This window comes from Thunnus maccoyii, chromosome 13, assembly GCF_910596095.1.
Source record: "Thunnus maccoyii chromosome 13, fThuMac1.1, whole genome shotgun sequence".
Lineage (NCBI taxonomy): Eukaryota > Metazoa > Chordata > Actinopteri > Scombriformes > Scombridae > Thunnus > Thunnus maccoyii.
In genome coordinates, this window is record NC_056545.1 from 2823364 (window position 1) to 2851127 (window position 27764).

General features: G+C 37.3%; 2 protein-coding genes across 4 annotated transcripts; both read left to right on the plus strand.

The window, feature by feature from the left end:
• Nucleotides 1-822: 822 nt before the first annotated feature.
• Nucleotides 823-27086, plus strand: LOC121909986 (tumor necrosis factor receptor superfamily member 14-like). Its single transcript, XM_042430891.1, has 13 exons — nucleotides 823-1264; nucleotides 2527-2620; nucleotides 2949-3074; nucleotides 4040-4195; nucleotides 8603-8690; nucleotides 8798-8961; nucleotides 9083-9114; nucleotides 9231-9285; nucleotides 9405-9436; nucleotides 23367-23421; nucleotides 23545-23576; nucleotides 23693-23744; nucleotides 26849-27086. Exons 1-12 carry the CDS (start codon nucleotides 1241-1243, stop codon nucleotides 23732-23734), a joined length of 900 nt encoding a protein of 299 aa, XP_042286825.1. The 5' UTR covers nucleotides 823-1240; the 3' UTR covers nucleotides 23735-23744; nucleotides 26849-27086.
• On the plus strand, nucleotides 11477-23154 carry LOC121909994 (tumor necrosis factor receptor superfamily member 14-like). 3 transcript variants are annotated; one of them, XM_042430904.1, is made up of 6 exons: nucleotides 11477-11809; nucleotides 17107-17200; nucleotides 17529-17654; nucleotides 18620-18775; nucleotides 22737-22824; nucleotides 22932-23154. In XM_042430904.1, exons 1-6 carry the CDS (start codon nucleotides 11786-11788, stop codon nucleotides 23146-23148), a joined length of 705 nt encoding a protein of 234 aa, XP_042286838.1. In that variant the 5' UTR covers nucleotides 11477-11785; the 3' UTR covers nucleotides 23149-23154. The 3 variants fall into 3 exon arrangements, with proteins under 3 accessions (XP_042286838.1, XP_042286836.1, XP_042286837.1); XM_042430902.1 differs by lacking the exons at nucleotides 17107-17200; nucleotides 17529-17654 and adding exons at nucleotides 13830-13923; nucleotides 14252-14377 and having other exon boundaries at nucleotides 11480-11809; XM_042430903.1 differs by lacking the exon at nucleotides 11477-11809 and adding an exon at nucleotides 15700-15843.
• Nucleotides 27087-27764: the final 678 nt, after the last annotated feature.

Genomic DNA, 27764 nt, shown 5'->3' on the forward strand with positions numbered 1-27764 from the left:
ACCTACATGAATCAGCCCACTGGACTAAAATATTGTTTAACCTGTGCAAAGTGTGATGCAGGTAGATTTATATTCATATTATTGGCAGATATTTAAGCCTTAGTAATGATTTAAGGGCAGTAAGAAGGTTTTTTACTGCAAGTCTCACTGTCAATGCTGTAAGAAGTGAATAAACTGTCTGGTTGGCGGCTTCATTATGAAGATGCAGAGACTCAGCATGACGAGTCTACTGCCTTGAGACAACTTCCACAGTGGAAATTAGAGCCTAACAAGCAAGTTTCCCAATAAAACTGTAACATTAAATTTCTACATGACAACAATGAGGAAAATGATGATTAGAGGATTGTATCTGTGCTGTTGTTTTCTCAGTTTAATCTGAGATTGATCAATAATCACTTTTTTCTTTTGTGTAGAGCATACTGCTCACTGTTGAAGCATTACTGCTTAATTAATTAATAATTATATATAATGATTTATTTCATTATAATTAATTGTAACGGCTTAAACTTACAGACTGCATGTAGAAACAAACACCACATAGAGAAATGTGATGAAATGCTGCCAGTGAGACAGTTTTAGTGCCACAACAGGCTGTTGTCACATTATTAAAGATTGTTTACTGGTCTCCTGGATTGCCTCAGTTTTTCTGACAGAACACTTAGACCAAGCATTCAATGTGTGTGTGTGTGTGTGTGTCCTCGCCTCTTCCGCTCGTATCTCAGGTGGGAGGGATTAAGATGCGGAGGAGAGAGGGCGGAGATGTATAAACTGAGAAATGAGGAGAAGAGTGTAATGTTTTCTCCCTGTTCTCTGCTCTTCGGTCAGTCTACATCAGGTGTGACCAGTGACAGCAGCCATCTGGGACTCTTGTCTTCTTTTCTTTGCTGTATAGTTTTCAGACTATTTAAATCGCATACTTAACTTATTGTGAGCCTTAACTGGTGAAGAAAGTTTACATTTTGCTGGTTGTCTCTAAGTGGATTTAGTCCCGAAGGTCTCTGACAGGCTGCCGTAGCTATATGATGGAATTGGACATATTTTATACAGATGATAAACTCCATGGATCACTGGACTATGAACTCTATCATCAGCTCCTCCCTCCTTTCTACTGCCGCTCGTCCGACTTTCTTTTCCTGAAACTGTCGAAGTCCTCTGACTCTTGTTCTGAATATTTTGTTAAACAACACACTGAACTAAATGGCTCAAGACTATATGAAACAAGGTGGTATCGTGTGACATCATGGAGTCGTCGATGCTGTTGCTGGTAAGTGCCGCAGATTAGTTGAACTTGTCTGATTCTGAAGTATCGTCAGGCCTTGTCCTCTCTGGCTGAAGCTAAACGCCATTTTAGTTCAAGGCGGTTCATGAAGGGTATTTCCCAACGGTTTATTCTTGATGTGTTTCGCTGCTTTCACGGTACAATAATGTGTTCGAGTAAAGGAGTAAAGTTACACCACAGGTGACGGACAGTGTTGTCTGATGTTCATGAAGGTACCAAACTAACATTTATCACTCAAAATAACAAACTATCGTTTTAGCTGTCATGCGCAGTTTAAGGAAGTTCACCTGTCCGCACTTCGAAACGTCATCCTGTTGTCGATAACAAAATATTTAAGAACACAGCGACTGTGTAAAGACGTTTTATTATTAATTTCTACTCAACATTGTGGGTGTATGTGATGTGTTATTGTGTGTTGCTTTGTATTTTGTATTATGTGTCCGGTGTGTTTTTTGCTTTGTACTATTTATTATTGCGCTGTTTTATGTTTTAATTATAAAGGGCTGCAGATGAAAACTAGCTGTAAGCTAACTCTGGTACAGTACATCAAATGTTAACATTTATGTTTAACACTGTACATGGTCCCAATAAAATACAATACTACAATAACAACACAACGGGTTCAATAACACTTAATCTTGACTAAAAATGTAGGAAGTGTTTATTTGAACTGCGGTGGAAACATAATTGCTTCCCTTTTGTTGACATCACATGACTCCATTATAAACCATATTTCATCTCATACTGCAGGTTCATGAGGCTCATTTATGTCTCTCAGCCCCTGAACATAAACCAAGCATGAATATGTCATTTCTATTGTATGTTTTTTCTAGAAGACTACATTCTTTTTTAGAAATGTTTGTTTTTTATTTGTTGTAAACATTTGCTTATTATATGTAGATTCTGTTGCCTTTCAAGTTGATGAAGATAATAAACAGATATTTGTTTTATTTTTATTCTAAATTATAGTTGGACTACATGTTTTTTGTTCAGTAAGGAGAGAAATAGGACTCCATCATTAGTAGCATACTTTTTTAAGGTAAAATGTTTTATTTTATATTTTTCATGCCTGAATTGGTGTCTTTGCCAGGATAAAAATCATGACCAAATTGCATTTTCCATGAGATTTTGACCCTGGACCCCCCTAGGTGACTTTCGGTGCTTGTTGCACAACCTGGACACCAGCAAAACAGTTCAGTGAAAATGTTTTCTCACAAAAACCCAAAACTTTTTTTTACTTTTCACAGATAATAATCATGAAAGTCTTCAGTGGACATTCCCTCACATGTCATTCAGCAGAGTACCAAACAGCGGGAGGATGCTGTCCTAGATGTCTTGCTGGTAAGATCTAACTGAAACATAAAAGCAGGATGTTTGCCAGCAACGATACTTACAGAATTGATCACTTCTGGGCTGATCAATACAGTTTACTGCTTGTTTATAAGCAGTAAAACAAAGTGATGCTTTTTCTGACAGCTGACTTTTACGTAGCTAAATGTTCCTTGTTTCTTAATTCAGACATGACAGAAGATTTACAGAAAGATACAATGCTTGTACGATATTTGTCACCTGGTGAACAAGAGGGATCAGAGAGAGAAAAGCAATTATTTAAAATATAATGTGAATAATATGATAATTATAATGATAATAAATTATTTCTTCTCCACAGGAGGTCGAGTTAAAACAGATTGTACGGAGTTCAGAACAACATCCTGTCTGCCCTGCACTGATGGAACCTACATGAATCAGTCCACTGGACGTAAACAGTGTTATACATGTGCAAACTGTGATGCAGGTAGATTTATATTCATATTATTGGCAGAAATTGAAGCCTTAGTATCAATTTAAGGGCAGTAAGAAGTTTTTTTTACTGCAAGTCTCACTGTCAATGCTGTAAGAAGTGAATAAACTGTCTGGTTGGTGGCTTCATTATGAAGATGCAGAGACTCAGCATGACGAGTCTACTGCCTTGAGACAACTTCCACAGTGGAAATTAGAGCCTAACAAGCAAGTTTCCCAATAAAACTGTAACATTAAATTTCTACATGACAACAATGAGGAAAATGATGATTAGAGGATTGTATCTGTGCTGTTGTTTTCTCAGTTTAATCTGAGATTGATCAATAATCACTTTTTTCTTTTGTGTGGAGCATACTGCTCACTGTTAAAGCATTACTGCTTAATTAAATAATAATTATATATAATGATTTATTTCATTATAATTAATTATAACTGCTTAAACGTACAGACTGCATGTAGAAACAAACACCACATAGATAAATGTGATGAAATGCTGCCAGTGAGACAGTTTTAGTGCCACAACAGGTTGTTGTCACATGAGAAGTTTGTCACTTTACAAATTCTGACGTTGATGTTGAAGTTTGTTCTGTTTGGTTTTGTGAGCAAGTTATCAGCTGAGACTTTGGTGTCGTCTGTTTTTTTCCTCAGTTTTTAAACAGCTGTGAGCTATTTTGTGTCAGAGGGACTTGCAGTAATATTAGAACCGACCTCTCCTCACAGAAATCACATTTCCACGGGGTGATATGTACGGGCGGTTGTATTCTCCAGCCCTCATTTATGCAGATATTTTCTCATGAATTCATAAATGGGAGAAACTATTGTTTCACATTTCCCAAAGTTGTCATAAAAACTGAAGATTGTCTTGAAGTCAGAAAAAAGATCAGCATGCTGTTGCTGTCTAGTAGATTGAACAGAAGAGAAGTTTAGTATCTCATATGTAACCTCTGTATGTGTTGACAGGTTCTGGTCTGCAGATAAAGACATCATGTACATCAACATCAAATACAGTTTGTCAACCACTGGAGGGATTCTACTGTATGGACTCCACAGAGGACGGCTGTGTGAAAGCACTGAAACACACAAGCTGTCAACCAGGACAATACATCAGACAAAAAGGTTGGTTTTCTCATGCTGACTTTAAGATTATAGTTGTAGTTGAAGTTTTAAATGGGAACACCATGACCTGACAAACAAGTTGCTTATTAAAGCTGCACGTATTGATTTCTGTCCACTAGATAGCAGGAAAAAAGCAGCTCAATAATTCTGTAGAAAAAGTCACAACTGAACACAGACCAGTCAACTTGTTGCTGTCAAGTGGAACTTTTGCACCAGTAAAACCATCGTAGTTGATTAGTGACTATGTGCAGTATATGTGAAGTAAACATGATTTTAACAAATAAAGGTACAAACAAGGCCTGTGTAAAAACCTAAGATACTATAATAATAATAATAATAATAATAAGTTTATTTAGTATAGCACCTTTCACAGAAATAGAATTCACAAAATGCTTCACAAGAATAAAAGTTAAAAATACGACCATAAGACATACAAACAATAAAATCATAAGCCACAGGTTAAAGTTAACATATAAACAAAACACAGGCAACAGTGCACCCCAAAAGAAACACACAAAAGAGCAATCAGTAGACATCATAAGGTGAGACAAAGGCCAATTCGAAAAGATGAGTCTTTAGCTGCTTTTTAAAAGTTTCTACAGAGACCGCAGACCGTATGTCTAAAGGAAGAGAGTTCCATAGTGTCAGAGCCACTTCTTCAAAGGCATGATCGCCTTTAATTTTCAGTTGAGAGCGAGGGACAACCAGTACGCCCTGGTCAGAAGATGTTGATAATTGATCTACTGGCGATATAAGGATGGAGAAGGCCACAGATGTACTTAGGTGCCTGTCCATCCAGGGCTCTATATGTAAAAACAAAACCCTGAATGAATCCTAAACCTGATGGGAAGCCAATGTAAAGAAATTACATTGGGTGTGATATGAGTCATCCTGCTGGACCTGGTTAACAGCCTTGCAGTAGCATTCTGGACCATTTGCTGATACAGGTGAAAAGGGAATTACAATAGTCCAGACAGGTTGATATGAAAGCGTGAATAATCATCTCTAGCTCTGGTTGTGATACAAAGAACCTGAGTTTTGTGATATTTCTTAGTTGGAAAAAAACATGTAAATGTAAATGATTTAATATGCTGATCGAACTGCATAGCCTGATCAAATACAACACAGAGATTTCTTAAATTACACCAAACAGCTGAGGAAAGGGACCCAATACTCTGAGCAACCTTGGGAGCTATATTGTCTGAGGCTATGATAAGAACCTCTGTCTTGTCTGTCTCTGTAAAATGTTGTTAGACATCCAGGCCTTATTGACAGGCAGACAGTTGTGCAACACAAACAGTTTGTTGGGGTTATCAGGCTTAAAAGATACATAGACCTGAATATTGTCGGCATAACAGTGATAGGATTCATCTCCAAATTTGCTAATAACATGACCTAAGGGAAGCATACATAAAGCAAATAAAATAGGACCCAAAACAGAACCTTGAGGCACACCACAGGACAGAGGTGTGCAGTAGACTCGTCATGCTGAGCTTGGATATAGGCCTGTAGTTATTGGGAATTTATGGATCAAGGTTTGTTTTTTTCAAGAGAGGCTAAACAACTGCATGTTTGAAGTAAGATAGGACACAGCCAGATTGCAGGGAGCTGTTTATAATAGAGAGGGGGGAGGGGGGAAGAAGAGGGGATAATGCTGGCCCTTACATCTCTAATCATATCTACAAAGAAGGAGAGAATATTACTGCAATCCTTATTTGACAAAACAGGTACATCTGGGGTTGCAGGAGTGACAATGTTATTTATAGTGTCAGACAGGACTTTAGGGTTTTGTTTACTGGTGGAGATAAGATCGGAAAAATAAGAAGGCCTTGCATCTTTAACCATGCTGTTTAACTCGGTTAAAAGGTCTTTGTAGTAAAGACGGTGAGCATGGAGCACACGCTAAGCAGCTGTTATGACCAATGTACAATGCAGGTGTGTTTAGGCTGCAGATGTGTAAACAAACCAACCAAAAGGCAAGAAAGAATGTGGTGAACGTTTCACCCTGCTGTAGCAGCTCCCAACGGTCTCTCCACATCAACCCTATGCTATGGTTTGACCAGAGATTGTTAACACAAGGTCGACTTTTTTGAAGTAATCTGGAGCTTTCAGCCACATCTCATGGCCTTCATCAGCAAATGGAGTTCACTCAGTTGTCATGAAGATGGTTCAGTTGTTATCATGTGACTTAAGTATGGAACTGTGGTCATGTGATAACAGGTGGTTGTATATGGGGGCAGATGGTGACCACTGTCTCGACGGTCTCTGGTCAAATTTGAAGCGTCCTTGACCTCCAATCGTCCACTGACCACATATCACATAGTCGAAATTATGTCATGTGTCAACAACTGAACCATCGTTATGACAACTAAAGATGGGACAAGCTCCATAAAATTTCCACTAAGGCCTAAATGCACTGGACGCGTCTGACGCACACGTTTTGAAGTACACCCATTGTTTTCAATGGCCGAACACGCACTAGAAGCATTATGAGGTGTGTCAAACTGCCTTTACGAGCCTGCTCCGACCTTGTTTTGATTTTTGGAGTGTCAATTGCGAACTCAGCGACCAAAGCTGTTTTCTCTGCAGCCGAAAAAGAGAGAGATAGCACAAGTCAGCTGAGCACCACCGAGCGAGAGAGAGAGAGAGAGACAGCGCAGCGGTGGTCGAGCAAGGAGAGTGAGCGGTAGTGAGAACAAAACCTCTGAATGAGAGAAATAAAACATTATATTCTGATTATTTTACGGCAGTTATGTTTTAAAGCAGAAATAAATAACCATCAAACAGTCAACAGATGATTTGCTGTGGACACAGACGCTCTTAGTTTCAGTTTCATTTCCCTTTGCATTTCTCCTTTTCATTCATTCATTACATCCAACTAATGCAGCGGTTAACCTGCAGTGCCACAGGAGCGTCAATTATCACTTTCAGTGCGTTTGAGCCTTTAGTAGATCCTTCACACAGACTCGTTGTCATTCTTCTATTTCCAAGGGCAGTGATGAACCTTCAAGCTCTACTTTGTCTTGAAAGGCTGTTCAGTGACTCCCACACTCTGCTGCATAGGTGCACTACACAAAGGTCAGGAGGTCAATTCTGGGGCGAAGTCTACAAAGCTCTTTCATATCTTGTCAGCCCTAAACATGATCAGTCTGACTGAGGAGCTGATTGGTCCATGAAGGACCAGAACCAAAAGCTGCTCTGGTACAATGGACAGTCTGCACCATTTTCATATATTAGTTCATTTCCACCTTTGACAACCTGTCTTCAAATATACCTTCTTTCCTCTTAAGAGTGACTGAGGTGTTTGAAAAAGATAGTAGCAGCTCTCCAATCTGTTCACTGTTTGGAACAGAGGTGTCGTTGTGTGTATGTAAAGTTAGACCTGCATGGACCACAGTCTACCCTGCCAAGACACCACTACACCACTGGTTTGAAAGCCTCATGCTTCTAGAAGCTGATGGTGTCTGACCTCCACTGATGGAAGTCAGAAATTATTTTCATGCATCACTGAGTGGAAAGTGGAAGGACGGTTTGTTAGCATAGCTAGCATTTCAGTTGTTGGTGTCCTGTGCTCACTGGTACCTGCCATGCTGCAGCCCTCACACCAGCGTTCAGATAGGACATGGTGCCACAACAGAAACGTCTGATTGGTCGTTTCTGTTTTGGACTTTGTCTGGTGATTGAAACGTAGGTGAGTCACAGACAGCAGCCGTTCTGATCCAGTCTTTATCTAGTTAGGAAGGTTTCTGTTCCTGTTGTAATAGTCATAGAGAAAGTTTGCTCTATATGGTGAAGGTGAGGAGCCTGACACACCTGCAGGGACGTTGTGGACAACATTGATTCAACAGCAGACAAAAGCAGAGGAATCTTGCTCTTTCTGTCAGGACAGATTTGTTTTATTTGGGCACAAAAACATAGTTTTCTCTTCATGAATCACTTTCCTTGTTTTCATGTCATAACTACCTTCACCAGACAAAATGGATGTTACATTGGTCAAAAGACAAAAGTCTGAAAGTCTTAAAATGAAACTTATACAATTTCTTGACAATCTAGTTGTTTACTGGCATGAACATATTAGCATAAATATCTTTAGTATTGAAAGTATTTGCATGAAGCAGTGAAGCTGATGACATTTGGATCATTGTAGTTTTCTCTCAAACAGTAGTTTGGTTATGAATCTGATTCCATCGTTGCTCAAGAATGACAAGATGGTGAAATATAAAAACTTGTCAACAATCATTATTAAACAAAGGACTATTATTGGATGTGTGATTTTCAAGTGTCAGCTTCAGCTTCACTGAAATGAAATCAGACAGATGTGATGACAGTGATGATGTCATATAACACTGATGACTTCATAATATGTAAAGTGAAGTAGTTTCAATGTGTATATTTGTATTTGTGCAGGAACAGCTCTCAGGGACACTGAGTGCACTGACTGCAGTGATGGAACATTTTCAGATGGGACATTTACATCTTGTCAACCACACACACAGTAAGTGAAGCTTGACATCAGCCGTAGACACAGCTGGTTTCTAACAACAGCAATGAATTAGTGGAATCTATAAATGTTCCTGTAAAAATGTCCCTCTGTCATTCCAGATGTGAATCACCAAAGCTTCAGCTGATCAAACCAGGAACTGATTCAGCTGATGCTGAATGTGGAAAACAAATTTTTGTGATAATTGTGACTGTCGGGATTTTGGTGCTTTTTTTATTAATTGGCATAGCTGGATTAGTTTACTTTATCATAAAGAAGAAATCAAGTAAGATTTGTTGTTATTTTTTGTATCAGACAATACAAACATTATCATAGTTTTGATGGATGATACTTTCTGACAGGTCATGACATTGTTGATTAAGACTTTTTTCATTGTTTTATTATAGAAAAAAAGGAAAATGGAGACATTCCCATAGAGGTATGTTTGTTGTCTCTTTTTAACACTGTAATGAATGTACTTTAGTAGATGACAAAGCTCAGTTTATTTAATTAATTAAATCATGTCATTAATCTCTTTAATATTTCACTGAAAAGGAAAAAACAAATGGAGAAAGGTCAGAGATGCTACCTGGATGCCATATAGTATCAGGTAAGATTTGTTGCTATTTGTATTTAGACAATACAAACATTATCATAGTTTTGATGGATGATACTTTCTGACAGGTCATGACATTGTTGATTAAGACTTTTTTCATTGTTTTATTATAGAAAAAAAGGAAAATGCAGACATTCCCATAGAGGTATGTTTGTTGTCTCTTTTTAACACTGTAATGAATGTACTTTAGTAGATGATAAAGCTCAGTTAATTTAACTAATTAAATCATGTCATTAATCTCTTAATATTTCACCAAAAAGGAAACTGGAGACGATATGTCAGAGAAGCAAAACAGATGCTAAACAGTATCAGGTAAGACAACAGTGTGTTTTCTCTTGAAATGTTCATTGACTGATGACTGTCTGGCTGAGCTACACTCTGTGATGTCTTTTTAAATGTAAAAGATGTTTCTGCTCTTTAGGATGAGACCATCAAGACAGGAACTTGTACACTTTCTGACCCTGCAGAGTAAATGTGATCTAGAATCCAGTTTACAATCCAGGTTGGATTCTAGCACGTTGTCTTTGCAGTGATGAGAAATAAAACAAGTCCAACTTTGATTTCCTGAACTTTACTACAGACTGAAAATATCCTCTAAGAGCTGCTTGTCTACAGTCTGCATCATTGTTTCACATAGATGTTATTAAATGTTGTAGGACGACTGTTGGATGTTGTGAAACTATTGAAAGTTATTGTGTTGATTAGTTTTCTTGTTAAAATGATCTAATGATCCCTGTAGATGATTCAAACCAAACATACAGAAGTGAATGTGGAAGTATTTTTATTTTGGATTTACAGGAGCAACAGCTGTGAGTTATATTGTTCCCTTTAAAATGGAGGCTAGAGGGATCGGCCCTGTGAGTACTGACACAGGGGAAGATAGAAATAAAAGCAACTTTAAATAGAGATTCATCCTTTAAACCAGTAAATGTTACAAACCTGTGAAAACATGTTGGATGAAAACTAAATGTAGCTGCTGAAGAGTCTTGATACTAAGAGCTCATTAATCATCAACATTTATTGACTTATAATTCACCCAGACTGGTTTGTAAAATGTACTAATTAGTGCTCATGTATTGTGGTTGTGATTGTGCACCACAGTGATTCATCAGACTCATAAAAAGCTACAAGGACCTAAGAATTTTGATTTCTGATGATATACATGTAATAATGTACAGTATGAGTGTGTATATAAGTTCTTTTTACACGTTTGTATTGTACAGAACATACTTTGTTAAGTTATGTTTAAAAGATGTGTATAGATGTATAAAAAGTGTTTTGTGGGGGGGGGGGGGGGGCCAACTTTTTTAAAAAGACATTAAAGTCTTGAATCATGGACTGCAGCCTGTCAGCCTTCAGTTGGTTTAAAATAGATGGAGTCCAGTAAAAGTCAAAAGTCTCTAAGAAGAAATAATCAAGTAAAGTATCAGAACCTAAAAACTGAAAGTTAATGTGAGTAAATGTGCTCAGTTACTTTCTAACTCAGACTCTGACCGTTGTGTTTGGTCTCTTTAAAGAAAACAGGCCAAAGACAGTGAATTCTGGTTATTATGAGGGTTCACATATGGAAAGAGTCAAAGTGCCGCCAGGTTATGTTTCTCCAGATAGAGATACCAAGTGGGTTTTAATTCAAATGTATTAAAACAAGACAACACACAAACTCTGAGACCAAACCTCCACAGTGGTTCATCACAGACACAGACGTTCACTGGCTCCTCTGAGGGAATCAATCTTTTCATTAGAATATTTTATAATAACTGTAATCATTTATACTTTATTATTTAAAATGTAACTTCATTCAACTTCACTCACTTCATTCATGATCCAATATTTATTTTAATGTGTTTTTTCCTTCTTTATACAACATATGCACACTTAAGGCCTGCATTAAAATTAGTAAAGCAACTTAGATATATTTTACAGCTGAATCTCTGCTTTAAAAAATAAATAAAATAAATAACATGCTTGTTTCCTATAATATTTTCTGAATTGTTGGATAGTATTTTCTATCCAGTAATAGATATGATGGCTGTGAATCTGGATTTAGACAAACATTATCTAAGTTCTGCATAAACATAGTGAAGCAGCACTTAGACATGTGACTCACCTGTAAAATCACCTCTAGACATCATTCACTTTAACTACTGATCTGTCTTTATTTGACCTATTTTGAAGCTCCACTGATTCACAACACTGTTCCTCAGTGTTCTTCAGGACTTCTTTAATTTCAGGATGTAGTTCATATATCATTATGTCTATCTCTTGTTAAACTCACTGACTAGTGCTCGGTCGGGCCTGAAGTGGGCGTGTTTGTGTGAGAGACTTTATATCTGCTACATAGATCAACTCCTCCTCCCGCTGGCTGATGTTTTTGTTTTTGTTTTTTTAAAAACAAACTATTCAGAAAAAAAGTGAAAGGACTCCTACAGGAAATCAACAACACTGGACTAAAGGGCTCAAGACTATATGAAGCAAGGTGGTAAAGTGTGACAACATGTCTTTGTCGTTGCTGTGTCTGGTAAGTGTCACAGAGTAGCTGAACTTGTCTGATAATAATTCTGAGCTCCGTCTTTTCTGGAGGAAGCTGACGCCATTTTATCATTAAATACGACACATGAAGTACGACAACAGTCCTCAGCTGTTTATTCTACGTTGTTTTATTCTACGTGGTGTTTCGCTGCCTTCACGGTATAATAATGTGTTCGAGTAAAGGAGTAAAGTTAAACCACATGTGACGGACAGTGTTGTCTGATGTTCATGAAGGTACCAAACTAACATTTATCACTAAAAACAACAAACTACAGTTTTAACTGTCACACGCAGTTTAAGGAAGTTCACCAGTCCGCACTTCGTCACTTCGACAACGTTTTCGATAATAAAATATTTCATAAAAACACAGCAACTGTACAGAGTAGGTTCAATAACACTTAAAATTGACAAAAATGTAGGACGTGTTTATTTGAATTTGGGTGTAACCACAGTTGCTTCCCTTGTTGACGTCACGTGACTCTATTATAAACCACCATTTCACCACAGACTGACTGACATTCACCTCAAACTGCAGGTTCACTAGACTCATTTATGTTTCTCAGCCCCTGAACACAAACCAAGCATGAAGATTTCATGCCCCCCCCCCTCCAAAAAAAAAACAACAACAAAAAAAACCCAAATATTTGTTGTAAATATTTGCTTATTGCTTTATTTGTTGGGCAAGAAAAACATGGAATTATATTATGCTGCATTATTTGAGTGCTGTGATGGGATTCAAGTTATGCTGTCAGTAATAATGTCAACACAGTTCACCTTTATAAATCAATTAGTTGTCAATTAGTCAATTAGTTAGTTAAACAATTATTTACTGTATGTCAGGATCACTAAATATACTTGATCTTAAATTAGTCGTTGAAACTATCTTAACCAGCAGTCATCCACATTTACTTTATTCTGTATCAACAGAAAAGAGAAAAGTCAAGTGCGTCATAAAAACACATCTGGTCATGTGACACTGGCATCATGTGATCTGACATTTGATCTCATACATATCAGCTGCAACAGAATCTGATGGAAGGACTGAGGAATGTTAAGCAACGTAGCAAAAGAAATCAAACTGCATGTACAGTTTTGTAATATATCTGACTGAAAACACAAGAATAAATAAATAAATGATGTGAAATTTCTCTCACACATAATGCTGTACTGTAATATGCCATTTCATATTTCCACTTATTGACTAGTCAAAGAGATAATTATAAAATAAAATTTCCATTGAGTGTTAAGGTTACTTCCAGTGAATTCAGTTAAATTACACAATGATTAACTAAACACCTGGATATTAATTCATTTAAGAATGTGTTCATTAAAAACACATTTAGCTAATTCTAAGTTCATATTTGAACTCTACAGAAACAACATGAGAGTGACTTTGCTGTTGTAAACATACTGTTGCAACTCTACAAACAACATTTAGTTATATTTAAAATATAAATTCTAATCCTCTTCTAAATGTTTTCTATTTTAAAATAATATCATCTTTACAACAGCAATTATTTAGTAATGAGAAAGAACCAATAATGAGTATTGATAAGAGTAGTGATTGTCAGTGTGCAGTCACACATGTTAATATGAAAGTGACAGAATTTTAACGTTTCGACTGATGTAGATTCTGTTGCCTTTAAAGTGGATAAAGATAATAAACACAGATATTTGTGTTATTTATATTCTAAAATATAGTTGGGCATTTAAAATAAGTAGAAATACGTTTTTTGTTCAGTAAGGAGAGAAATAAGACTCCTTCATCACTAGTAGCATACTTTTTTGAAGGTGAAATGTTTTATTTTATACTTTTCAAGCATAAATTGGTGCCTTTGCCAGGATAAAAATTATGGACAGAATGCACCAACTTGCATTTTCCAGGAGAGCTTGACCCCGGACCCCCCTAGGTGACACTCAGCACTCTTCACACAACTGAACACCAGCAAAAACTGCTCAGTCAAAAAAATGTTCTCACAAAAACCCGTAACTGTTTTTACTCTTCACAGATAATAATACTGAAAGTCTTCAGTGGACAGATCCTCACATGTCATCCAGCAGAGTACCTAACAGCGGGAAGATGCTGTCCTAGATGTCTTGCTGGTAAGATCTAACTGAAACATAAAAGCAGGATGTTTGCCAGCAACAATACTTACAGAATCAATCACTTCTGGGCTGATCAATACAGTTTACTGCTTGTTTATAAGCAGTAAAACAAAGTGATGCTTTTTCTGACAGCTGACTTTTACGTAGCTAAATGTTCCTTGTTTCTTAATTCAGACATGACAGAAGATTTACAGAAAGATACAATGCTTGTACGATATTTGTCACCTGGTGAACAAGAGGGATCAGAGAGAGAAAAGCAATTATTTAAAACATAATGTGAATAATATGATAATTATAATGATAATAAATTATTTCTTCTCCACAGGAAGTCGAGTTGAAACAGATTGTACAGAGTTCAGAAGCACATCCTGCCTGCCCTGCACTGATGGAACCTACATGAATCATCCCACTGGACTTAAATATTGTTTAACCTGTGCAAACTGTGATGCAGGTAGATTTACATTCATATTATTGAGAGAAATTTAAGCCTTAGTATCGATTTAAGGCCAGTAAGAAGTTTTTTTACTGCAAGTCTCACTGTCAATGCTGTAAGAAGTGAATAAACTGTCTGGTTGGCGGCTTCATTATGAAGATGCAGAGACTCAGCATGACGAGTCTACTGCCTTGAGACAACTTCCACAGTGGAAATTAGAGCCTAACAAGCAAGTTTCCCAATAAAACTGTAACATTAAATTTCTACATGACAACAATGAGGAAAATGATGATTAGAGGATTGTATCTGTGCTGTTGTTTTCTCAGTTTAATCTGAGATTGATCAATAATCACTTTTTTTCCTTTGTGTAGAGCATACTGCCCTCTATTGAAGCATTACTGCTTAATTAATTAATAATTATATATAATATTTATTTAATTATAATTAATTATAACTACTTAAACGTACAGATTGCATGTAGAAACAAACACCACATAGAGAAATGTGATGAAATGCTGCCAGTGAGACAGTTTTAGTGCCACAACAGGTTGTTGTCACATTATTAAAGATTGTTGACTGAACTCCTGTATTGCCTCAGTTTTTCTGACAGAAGACTTAGACCAAACTTGTTTATGCCAGCATTCAATCTACACACACACATACACACACACACACACACACACATATATACATATGTGCGTGTGTGTGTGTGTCACATGTACATTCTCTGCTCCCTTTTAAGACTTTATAACCTGGTTATTAATATCCCTGTAATATTATAACATTATAAAGGTTACTGATCATCTGTGCAGGACTATTGTTGACTTCTTAAAGATGATGCAGCTCTGCGGCATGTTCTATTTTATTGACATGACGGCTTTGATGCGAGGATGTCTCATTTTGTTAAATGCCTGTTGCTTCGCCTCTTCCGCTCGTATCTCAGGTGGGAGGGATTAAGATGCGGAGGAGAGAGGGCGGAGATGTATAAACTGAGAAATGAGGAGAAGAGTGTAATGTTTTCTCCCTGTTCTCTGCTCTTCGGTCAGTCTACATCAGGTGTGACCAGTGACAGCAGCCATCTGGGACTCTTGTCTTCTTTTCTTTGCTGTATAGTTTTCAGACTATTTAAATCGCATACTTACTTATTGTGAGCCTTAACTGGTGAAGAAAGTTTACATTTTTCTGGTTGTCTCTATGTGGATTTAGTCCCGAAGGTCTCTGACAGGCTGCCGTAGCTATATGATGGAATTAGAAATATTTTATACAGATTATAAACTCCATGGATCACTGGACTATGATGTCTATCATCAGCTCCTCCCTCCTTTCTACTACCGCCCGCCTGAATTTCTTTTCCTGTAACAGACGAAGTCCTCTGACTTTTGTCCTGAATATTTTGTTAAAAAACACACTGGACTAAATGGCTCAAGACTTTATGACACAAGGTGGTAACGTGTGACATCATGACGTCGTCGTTGCTGTTTCTGGTAAGTGCCGCAGATTAGTTGAATTTGTCTGGTTCTGATTCTGAAGTATCGTCAGGCCTTGTCCTCTGGCGGAAGCTAAACGCCATTTTAGTTAAACGCGGTTCATGAAGGTTATTTCCCAACGGTTTATTCTTGGTGTGTTTCGCTGCTTTCACGGTACAATAATGTGTTCGAGTAAAGGAGTAAAGTTACAGCACATGTGATTGACAGTGTTGTCTGATGTTTATGAAGGTACCAAACTAACATTTATCACTAAAAATCAACTAGTTTCAACTGTCATGCGCAGTTTAAGGAAGTTCACCAGTCCGCACTTTGACGTCATCCTGTTGTCGACAACAAAATATTAAAGAAGAACACAGCGACTGTGTAAAGAAGTTTATATTATTAATTTCTACTCAACATTGTGGGTGTATGTGATGTGTTATTGTGTGTAGCTTTGTATTTTGTATTATGTGTCCGGTGTGTTTTTTGCTTTGTACTATTTATTATTGCGCTGTTTTATGTTTTAATTATAAGGGGCTGCAGGTGAAAACTAGCTGTAAGCTAACTCTGGTACAGTACATCAAATGTTAACATTTATGTTTAACACTGTACATGGTCCCAATAAAATACAATACTACAATAACAACACAACGGGTTCAATAACACTTAATCTTGACTAAAAATGTAGGAAGTGTTTATTTGAACTGCGGTGGAAACATAATTGCTTCCCTTTTGTTGACATCACATGACTCCATTATAAACCATATTTCATCTCATACTGCAGGTTCATGAGGCTCATTTATGTCTCTCAGCCCCTGAACATAAACCAAGCATGAATATGTCATTTCTACTGTATGTTTTTTCTAGAAGACTACATTCTTTTTTAGAAATGTTTGTTTTTTATTTGTTGTAAATATTTTCTCATTATATGTAGATTTTGTTGCCTTTAAAGTTGATAAAGATAATAAACAGATATTTGTGTTATTTTTATTCTAAATTATAGTTGGACTACAAGTTTTTGTTCAGTAAGGAGAGAAATAGGACTCCATCATTAGTAGCATACTTTTTTAAGGTAAAATGTTTTATTTTATATTTTTCATGCCTGAATTGGTGTCTTTGCCAGGATAAAAATCATGACCAAATTGCATTTTCCATGAGATTTTGACCCTGGACCCCCCTAGGTGACTTTCGGTGCTTGTTGCACAACCTGGACACCAGCAAAACAGTTCAGTGAAAATGTTTTCTCACAAAAACCCAAAACTTTTTTTTTACTCTTCACAGATAATAATGATGAAAGTCTTCATTGGACAGATCCTCACATGTCATCCAGCAGAGTACCTAACAGCGGGAGAATGCTGTCCTATGTGTCTTGCTGGTAAGATCTAACTGAAACATAAAAGCAGGATGTTTGCCAGCAACGATACTTACAGAATTGATCACTTCTGGGCTGATCAATACAGTTTACTGCTTGTTTATAAGCAGTAAAACAAAGTGATGCTTTTTCTGACAGCTGACTTTTACGTAGCTAAATGTTCCTTGTTTCTTAATTCAGACATGACAGAAGATTTACAGAAAGATACAATGCTTGTACGATATTTGTCACCTGGTGAACAAGAGGGATCAGAGAGAGAAAAGCAATTATTCAAAATATAATGTGAATAATATGATAATTATAATGATAATACATTGTTTCTTCTCCACAGGAGGTCGAGTTAAAACAGATTGTACAGAGTTCAGAAGCACATCCTGTCTGCCCTGCATTGATGGAACCTACATGAATCATCCCACTGGACTTAAACAGTGTTTCACCTGTGCAAACTGTGATTCAGGTAGATTTATATTCATATTATTGGCAGAAATTTAAGCCTTAGTAATGATTTAAGGGCAGTAAGAAGGTTTTTTACTGCAAGTCTCACTGTCAATGCTGTAAGAAGTGAATAAACTGTCTGGTTGGCGGCTTCATTATGAAGATGCAGAGACTCAGCATGACGAGTCTACTGCCTTGAGACAACTTCCACAGTGGAAATTAGAGCCTAACAAGCAAGTTTCCCAATAAAACTGTAACATTAAATTTCTACATGACAACAATGAGGAAAATGATGATTAGAGGATTGTATCTGTGCTGTTGTTTTCTCAGTTTAATCTGAGATTGATCAATAATCACTTTTTTTCCTTTGTGTAGAGCATACTGCCCTCTATTGAAGCATTACTGCTTAATTAATTAATAATTATATATAATGCTTTATTTCATTATAATTAATTATAACTGCTTAAACGTACAGACTGCATGTAGAAACAAACACCACATAGAGAAATGTGATGAAATGCTGCCAGTGAGACAGTTTTAGTGCCACAACAGGCTGTTGTCACATGAAAAGTTTGTCACTTTCCAAATTCTGACGTTGATGTTGAAGTTTTTTCTGTTTGGTTTTGAGAGCAAGTTATCAGCTGAGACTTTGGTGTTGTCTGTTTTTTTCCTCAGTTTTTAAACAGCTGTGAGCTATTTTGTGTCAGAGGGACTTGCAGTAATATTAGAAGCGACCTCTCCTCACAGAAATCACATTTCCACGGGGTGATATGTACGGGTGGTTTTATTCTCCAGCCCTCATTTATGCAGATATTCTCTCATGAATTCATAAATGGGAGAAACTATTGTTTCACATTTCCCAAAGATGTCATAAAAACTGAAGATTGTCTGTAAGTCAGAAAAAAGATCAGCATGCTGTTGCTGTCTAGTAGATTGAACAGAAGAGAAGTTTAGTATCTCATATGTAACCTCTGTATGTGTTGACAGGTTCTGGTCTGCAGATAAAGACATCATGTACATCAACATCAAATACAGTTTGTCAACCACTGGAGGGATTCTACTGTATGGACTCCACAGAGGACGGCTGTGTGAAAGCACTGAAACACACAAGCTGTCAACCAGGACAATACATCAGACAAAAAGGTTGGTTTTCTCATGCTGACTTTAAGATTATAGTTGTAGTTGAAGTTTTAAATGGGAACACCATGACCTGACAAACAAGTTGCTTATTAAAGCTGCACGTATTGATTTCTGTCCACTAGATAGCAGGAAAAAAGCAGCTCAATAATTCTGTAGAAAAAGTCACAACTGAACACAGACCAGTCAACTTGTTGCTGTCAACTGGAACTTTTGCACTGAGTAAAATCATTGTAGTTGATTAGTGACTATGTGCAGTATATGTGAAGTAAACATGATTTTAACAAATAAAGGTACAAACAAGGCCTGTATAAAAACCTAAGATACTATAATAATAATAATAATAATAAGTTTATTTAGTATAGCACCTTTCACAGAAATAGAATTCACATAATGATCCACAAGAATAAAAGTTAAAAATGCAACCATAAGACATACAAACAATAAAATCATAAGCCACAGGTTAAAGTTAACATATAAACAAAACACAGGCAACAGTGCACCCCAAAAGAAACACACAAAAGAGCAATCAGTAGACATCATAAAGTGAGACAAAGGCCAATTTGAAAAGATGAGTCTTTAGCTGCTTTTTAAAAGTTGCTACAGAGACCGCAGACCGTATGTCTAAAAGAAGAGAGTTCCATAGTCTTAGAGCCACTTCTTCAAAGGCATGATCACCTTAAGTTTTCAGTTGAGAGCGAGGGACAACCAGTACGCCCTGGTCAGAAGATGTTGATAATTGATCTACTGGCGATATAAGGATGGAGAAGGCCACAGATGTACTTAGGTGCCTGTCCATCTAGGGCTCTATATGTAAAAACAAAACCCTGAATGAATCCTAAACCTGATGGGAAGCCAATGTAAAGAAAAATGAGTCATCCTGCTGGACCTGGTTAACAGCCTTGCAGTAGCATTCTGGACCATTTGCTGATACAGGTGAAAAGGGAATTACAATAGTCCAGACGGGTTGATATGAAAGCGTGAATAATCATCTCTAGCTCTGGTTGTGATACAAAGAACCTGAGTTTTGTGATATTTCTTAGTTGGAAAAAAACATATATGGGTAAATGATTTAATATGCTGATCGAACTGCATAGCCTGATCAAATACAACACGGAGATTTCTTAAATTACACCAAACAGCTGAGGAAAGGGACCCAGTACTCTGAGCAACCTTGGGAGATATATTGTCTGAGGCTATGATAAGAACCTCTGTCTTGTCTGTCTCTGTAAAATGTTGTTAGACATCCAGGCCTTATTGGCAGGCAGACAGTTGTGCAACACAAACAGTTTGTTGGGGTTATCAGGCTTAAAAGATACATAGACCTGAATATCGTCGGCATAACAGTGATAGGATTCATCTCCAAATTTGCTAATAACATGACCTAAGGGAAGCATATATAAAGCAAATAAAATAGGACCCAAAACAGAACCTTGCGGCACACCACAGGACAGAGGTGTGCAGGAGACTCGTCATGCTGAGCTTGGATATAGGCCTGTAGTTATTGGGAATTTATGGATCAATGTTTGTTTTTTTCAAGAGAGGCTAAACAACTGCATGTTTGAAGTAAGATAGGACACAGCCAGATTGCAGGGAGCTGTTTATAATAGAGAGGGGGGAGGGGGGAAGAAGAGGGGATAATGCTGGCCCTTACATCTCTAATCATATCTACAAAGAAGGAGAGAATTTTACTGCAATCCTTGACAAAACAGGTACATCTGGGGTTGCAGGAGTGACAGTGTTATTTATAGTGTCAGACAGGACTTTAGGCTTTTGTTTACTGGTGGAGATAAGATTGGAAAAATAAGAAGGCCTTGCATCTTTAATCATGCTGTTTAACTCGGTTAAAAGGTCTTTGTAGTAAAGACGGTGAGCATGGAGCACACGCTAAGCAGCTGTTATGACCAATGTACACTGCAGGTGTGTTTAGGCTGCAGATGTGTAAACATCATCTTCGTACCTGCTTTTTTTTGCCCCAAAAGGCAAGAAAGAATGTGGTGAATATTTCACCCTGCTATAGCAGCTCCCAACGGTCTCTCCACATCAACCCTATGCTATGGTTTGACCAGAGATTCTTAACACAAGGTCGACTTTTTTGAAGTAATCTGGAGCTTTCAGCCACATCTCATGGCCTTCATCAGCAAATGGAGTTCACTCAGTTGTCATGGAGATGGTTCAGTTGTTATCATGTGACTTAAGTATGGAACTGTGGTCATGTGATAACAGGTGGTTGTATATGGGGGCAGATGGTGACCACTGTCACGACGGTCTCTGGTCAAATTTGAAGGGTCCTTGACCTCCAATCGTCCACTGACCACGTATCACATAGTCGAAATTATGTCATGTGTCAACAACTGAACCATCGTTATGACAACTAAAGACGGGACAAGCTCCATAAAATTTCCACTTAAGGCCTAAATGCACTGGATGCATCTGACGTAAACCCATTGTTTTCAATGGCCGAACACGCACTAGAAGCATTATGATGTGCGTCAAACTGCCTTTACGAGCCTACTCCGACCTTGTTTCAATTTTTGGAGCGTCAAATGCGGACCCAGCGACCAAAGCTGTGTTCTCTGCAGCCGAAAAAGAGAGAGATACCATAAGTCAGCTGAGCACCACCGAGCGAGAGAGAGAGAGAGAGAGACAGCGCGGCGGTGGTCGAGCAAGGAGAGTGAGCGGTAGTGAGAACAAAACCTCTGAATGAGAGAAATAAAACGTTATATTCTGATTGTTTTACGGCAGTTATGTTTTAAAGCAGAAATAAATAACCATCAAACAGTCAACAGATGATTTACTGTGGACACAGACGCTCTTAGTTTCAGTTTCATTTCCCTCTGCATTTCTCCTTTTCATTCATTCATTACATCCAACTAATGCAGCGGTTAATAGAAAGAACAAAATGAAAAACCTGTGTTGGTTCTGTGGTGTGAATTTCAAATCTGATGCCTGCAGTGCGCCATAGAAGTGTCAATTATCGCTTTCAGTGCGTTTGAGCCTTTAGTAGATCCTTCACACAGACTTGTTGTCATTCTTCTATTTCCAAGGGCAGTGATGAACCTTCAAGCTCTAGTTTGTCTTGAAAGGCTGTTCAGTGACTCCCACACTCTGCTGCATAACTGCACTACACAAAGGTCAGGAGGTCAATTCTGGGGCGAAGTCTGCAAAGCTCTTTCACATCTTGTCAGCCCTAAACATGATCAGTCTGACTGAGGGGCTGATTGGTCCATGGAGGACCAGAACCAAAAGCTGCTCTGGTACAATGGACAGTCTGCACCATTTTGATATATTAGTTCATTTCCACCTTTGACAACCTGTCTTCAAATATACCTTCTTTCCTCTTAAGAGTGACTGAGGTGTTTGAAAAAGATAGTAGCAGCTCTCCAACTTCTGTGTGTTCTCCAATCTGTTCACTGTTTGGAACAGAGGTGTCGTTGTGTGTATGTAAAGTTAGACCTGCATGGACCACAGTCTACCCTGCCAAGACACCACTACACCACTGGTTTGAAAGCCTCATGCTTCTAGAGGCATTTCAGTTGTTGGTGTCTCGTGCTCACTGGTACCTGCCATGCTGCAGCCCTCACACCAGCGTTCAGATAGGACATGGTGCCAAAACAGAAACGTCTGATTGGTCGTTTCTGTTTTGGACTTTGTCTGGTGATTGAAACATAGGTGAGTCAGAGACAGCAGCCGTTCTGATCCAGTCTTTATCTAGTTAGGAAGGTTTCTGTTCCTGTTGTAATAGTCATAGAGAAAGTTTGCTCTATATGGTGAAGGTGAGAAAACTTGTCAACAATCATTATTAAACAAAGGACTATTAGTGGATGTGTGATTTTCAAGTGTCAGCTTCAGCTTCACTGAAATGAAATCAGACAGATGTGATGACAGTGATGATGTCATATAACACTGATGACTTCATAATATGTAAAGTGAAGTAGTTTCAATGTGTATATTTGTATTTGTGCAGGAACAGCTCTCAGGAACACTGAGTGCACTGACTGCAGTGATGGAACATTTTCAAATGGGACATTTACATCTTGTCAACCACACACACAGTAAGTGAAGCTTGACATCAGCCGTGGACACAGCTGGTTTCTAACAACAGCAATGAATTAGTGGAATCTATAAATGTTCCTTTAAAAATGTCCCTCTGTCATTCCAGATGTGAATCACCAAAACCTCGGCTGATAAAACCAGGAACTGCTTCAGCTGATGCTGAATGTGGAAAAGAAAAATTAAATGTGACAGCGATTGTGATCTGTGTGATTGTGGTGCTTTTTTTATTAATTGGCATAGCTGGGTTAGTTTACTTCAGAAAGAAGAAATCAGGTAAGATTTGTTGTTATTTTTTGTATCAGACAATACAAACATTATCATAGTTTTGATGGATGATACTTTCTGACAAGTCATGACATTGTTGATTAAGACTTTCTTCATTGTTTTATTATAGAAAAAAAGGAAAATGCAGACATTCCCAAACAGGTATGTTTGTTGTCTCTTTTTGTCACTGTAATGAATGTACTTTAATAGATGACAAAGCTCAGTTTATTTAATTAATTAAATCATGTCATTAATCTCTTAATATTTCACCAAAAAGGAAAATACAAATGGAGAAAGGTCAGAGATGCTACCTGGATGCCATATAGTATCAGGTAAGATTTGTTGCTATTTATTTGTATTTAGACAATACAAACATTATCATAGTTTTGATGGATGATACTTTCTGACAGGTCATGACATTGTTGATTAAGACTTTTTTTATTGTTTTATTATAGAAGAAATGGAAAATGCAGACATTCCCAAACAGGTATGTTTGTTGTCTCTTTTTAACACTGTAATGAATGTACTTTAATAGATGACAAAGTTCAGTTTATTTAATTAATTAAATCATGTCATTAATCTCTTTAATATTTCACCAAAAAGGAAACTGGAGACGATATGTCAGAGAAGCAAAACAGATGCTAAACAGTATCAGGTAAGACAGCAGTGTGTTTTCTCTTGAAATGTTCATTGACTGATGACTGTCTGGCTGAGCTACACTCTGTGATGTCTTTTTAAATGTAAAAGATGTTTCTGCTCTTTAGGATGAGACCATCAGGACAGGAACTTGTACACTTTCTGACCCTGCAGAGTAAATGTGATCTAGAATCCAGTTTACAATCCAGGTTGGATTCTAGCACATTGTCTTTGCAGTGATGAGAAATAAAACAAGTCCAAGTTTGATTTCCTGAACTTTACTACAGACTGAAAATATCCTCTAAGAACTGCTTGTCTACAGTCTGCATCATTATTTCCCATAGATGTTATTAAATGTTGTAGGACGACTGTCAGATGTTGTGAAACTATTGAAAGTTATTGTGTTGATTAGTTTTCTTGTTAAAATGATCTAATGATCCCTGTAGATGATTCAAACCAAACATACAGAAGTGAATGTGGAAGTATTTTTATTTTGGATTTACAGGAGCAACAGCTGTGAGTTATATTGTTCCCTTTAAAATGGAGGCTCGAGGGATCGGCCCTGTGAGTACTGACACAGGGGAAGATAGAAATAAAAGCAACTTTAAATAGAGATTCATCCTTTAAACCAGTAAATGTTACAAACCTGTGAAAACATGTTGGATGAAAACTAAATGTAGCTGCTGAAGAGTCTTGATACTAAGAGCTCATTAATCATCAACATTTATTGACTTATAATTCACCCAGACTGGGATGTAAAATGTACTAATTAGTGCTCATGTATTGTGGTTGTGATTGTGCACCACAGTGATTCATCAGACTCATAAAGAGCTACAAGGTCCTAAGAATTTTGATTTCAGATGATATACATGTAATAATGTACAGTATGAGTGTGTATATACGTTCTTTTTACATGTTTGTTTTGTACAGAACATACTTTATGTTTAAAAGGTGTGTATAGATGTATAAAAAGTGTATTTTGTGTTCATTTCAACGTTTTAAAAAGACATTAAAGCCTTGAATCATGGACTGCAGCCTGTCAGCCTTCAGTTGGTTTAAAATAGATGGAGTCCAGTAAAAGTCAAAAGTCTCTAAGAAGAAATAATCAAGTAAAGTATCAGAACCTAAAAACTGAAAGTTAATGTGAGTAAATGTGTTCAGTTACTTTCTAACTCAGACTCTGACCGTTGTGTTTGGTCTCTTTAAAGAAAACAGGCCAAAGACAGTGAATTCTGGTTATTATGAGGGTTCACATATGGAAAGAGTCAAAGTGCCGCCAGGTTATGTTTCTCCAGATAGAGATACCAAGTGGGTTTTAATTCAAATGTATTAAAACAAGACAACACACAAACTCTGAGACCAAACCTCCACAGAAGTTCACATAGTTTAGATTCAGCTTCAAATATAAAAACATGAAGTGGTTTAATATTCAGTTTGAAGTGTATTTAGTCATTTTTCAGCATGATGTTCAAGTAACTGTTAATCAGCCCTTCAGGGACGTTTCTGGACGTTTTGGTTCTCTAGACGAGACGTTCACTGGCTCCTCTGAGGGAATCAATCTTTTCATTAGAATATTTTATAACAACTGTAATAATTTCATGATACTTGATTTTGATTTGTCTCTATGTGGCCTATTTGGAGGCTCCACAGTTCACTGATTCACAAAGCTGCCTCAGTGTTCTTCAGGACATCAATTAGTTTAATTTATTTTCAGGATGTAGATCTTTTTTATTTTTTATCATTATAGGTTATCTTTGTTAAGGTCACTGACTACCACATGACTTGAGTTGAGGATCCACCTGTGCAGTGGGAGGGCTGAAGTGTGTTCATGTTTGTGTGTAAATGAATAGTGTCAATGCAAAGCAGTTTACTCCTTTATGCCTCAGATTAAATACCTTTGAATCACAGTGTAGAAGTTAATACTCCAAATTCACCCACAGACCTGATTCTCACAATATCTTCCAAGAAACTTTTTTATTTAATTATTTGTAAGTGGGCAAATGATCAGACTTTGTGCACACTAAATGTTTTAGACAATACTGCCACCTACTGGACTTTTCTTTTTTAATGTATCTTTATAGATGAATTAGAAATAAGTTGTCATTTCTCTTTCGTTTTCAGACAATTTCAGGTAAAATTCCTGTTTCATCATTTCAAAGCTTTTTTTTTTTAACAAAATCACATTGTGTGATTCAACAAAAGAGTGAAATAAATGCAAGGAATCAGTACTGAAATTCCTTTTAATGCAAGAGTGGAATATAGAAATTATATATAGGCCTATGTATATTATTAAAACATTTTAAAATCACTTTCTGTTTTTTCTCAGTTTTATATTTAGTTTCTCCGTTTTGTTTGTTACTGAAAGTGAAAGCACCACTCACTTTAAACTCAATAAACATACTTGCTATATTAAGAAAATATATATCAAGGAGTATATGTTTAAAATTAAATTTATGCCAATGATCGAGTCAAACTGCTGTAAACTTAACTCAGAGTCTTCAGTCGCCACAAAAATGTTTACAACAAATCACATTTAAAAGTTGGACAGTTTCAATCAGATCCATCAGCGTTTTCTACCTGCTTCTTCCTGACAGATGATTGGTGGGAGTCTGCAAATGTCTGGTAAAACCCTTCAAAATAAATTTAATGAACACAAAGTTGAAAAAACTGCGATAGAAACAAGCAACACACACAGAATGAAACAGGATTCCTGCTCTTTTCCAGTGTTTGAACAGACTTTGGTGTTAAACATGAAGCGCTCAGAAAGTTAAATTTTTGTGCTGAACTTTAGAGAGAGAAAGTAGAAAACTACTTTCACACACCTGACCAATCAATAAAGTGGGCGCGTTGTTGTTGGAATCACAAAAATAATTGGACACTAAATGTTCCAAGTCCTGGTACTGGACCTTAGCACATGGGCTGGAAACCTCTTGTGTAATTTAACATTTGACCAAGTGGAACCAGAGCAGAACAACTATTACTTCTTGCGTTGCACCATATGGATTATCATGATTCTCTGTGCATAAAAATTGATTTAAGTAGGTGAGGAACCACTTGAAGCATTTTCCAGAAAGAAAATGAAAGCTTTTCTAACCCAACTATCATTTCTGCTGACTTCTGCAGGTGTGCTGCTGCTTAGAAACATGGACCAACGTCTCAACATCGTCCTTCTTGGAAACACAGGAGTTGGGAAAAGCGCTTCAGCAAACACCATTTTAGGATTGAAAGCCTTTAAATCACAGCGGGCCTTCAAATCAGTGACAAAGCAATGCTCTGAAGCAGCTGGAAATGTGTGCGGGAGACAGATCTCAGTGATCGAGACTCCAGGAATATCATGTGCTGGTGATGAAGAACAAATTAAAAACAGCTGTCAGGATATCCTGCAGTCCGCCAGACCTTGTCTGTTTCTGGTAGTGATTAAAATCGATCGATTCACAGATGAGCAAAAGCCGTGGAGGCAGCTGTCAGAGTCCTCAGGGATCAGGGGTTGAAAAAGACTTATATGCTCACATGAGGAAATGCTTTAGAAGAAACGTCCCTAGATGAGTTCATCAATGACGATAATGAAAGTTTACTTCCAAACTTTGTTTCAAGATTAAGATATCATCTACTCAGCAATGACAATGGAGGACAGGACCAAGTCGAAGAGCTGCTGACAAAGTCAGGTCACCTAAGAACCCTGCAACAAGGTATCATACTTTACAATACAGTTTTTATATATACAATACATTGTCAAAAAGTGGGATGAGCTTATATTTACATCAAATTAAGAGCACCTTCAACTGCAGGTGTCTCTGTGGTTCCAGCTTCCCTCTGAGCTGTAGAAAGAGGGACGTTGAAGCAGTTTTCCTCTCAGATGAGGATTATGTCATTTATCAACATGCTGCTATGTCCACTCTGAGGCCCCTAGACTAGACTCCATTTACTACTCTGCCATCAGGTGTTACAATTTATTACAATTTTCCAAAGCAATGTACATATGAAAGTTAATACAACATAAACAAAGATCTCATCAGGAGAGAACAACATGAGTAAGTGC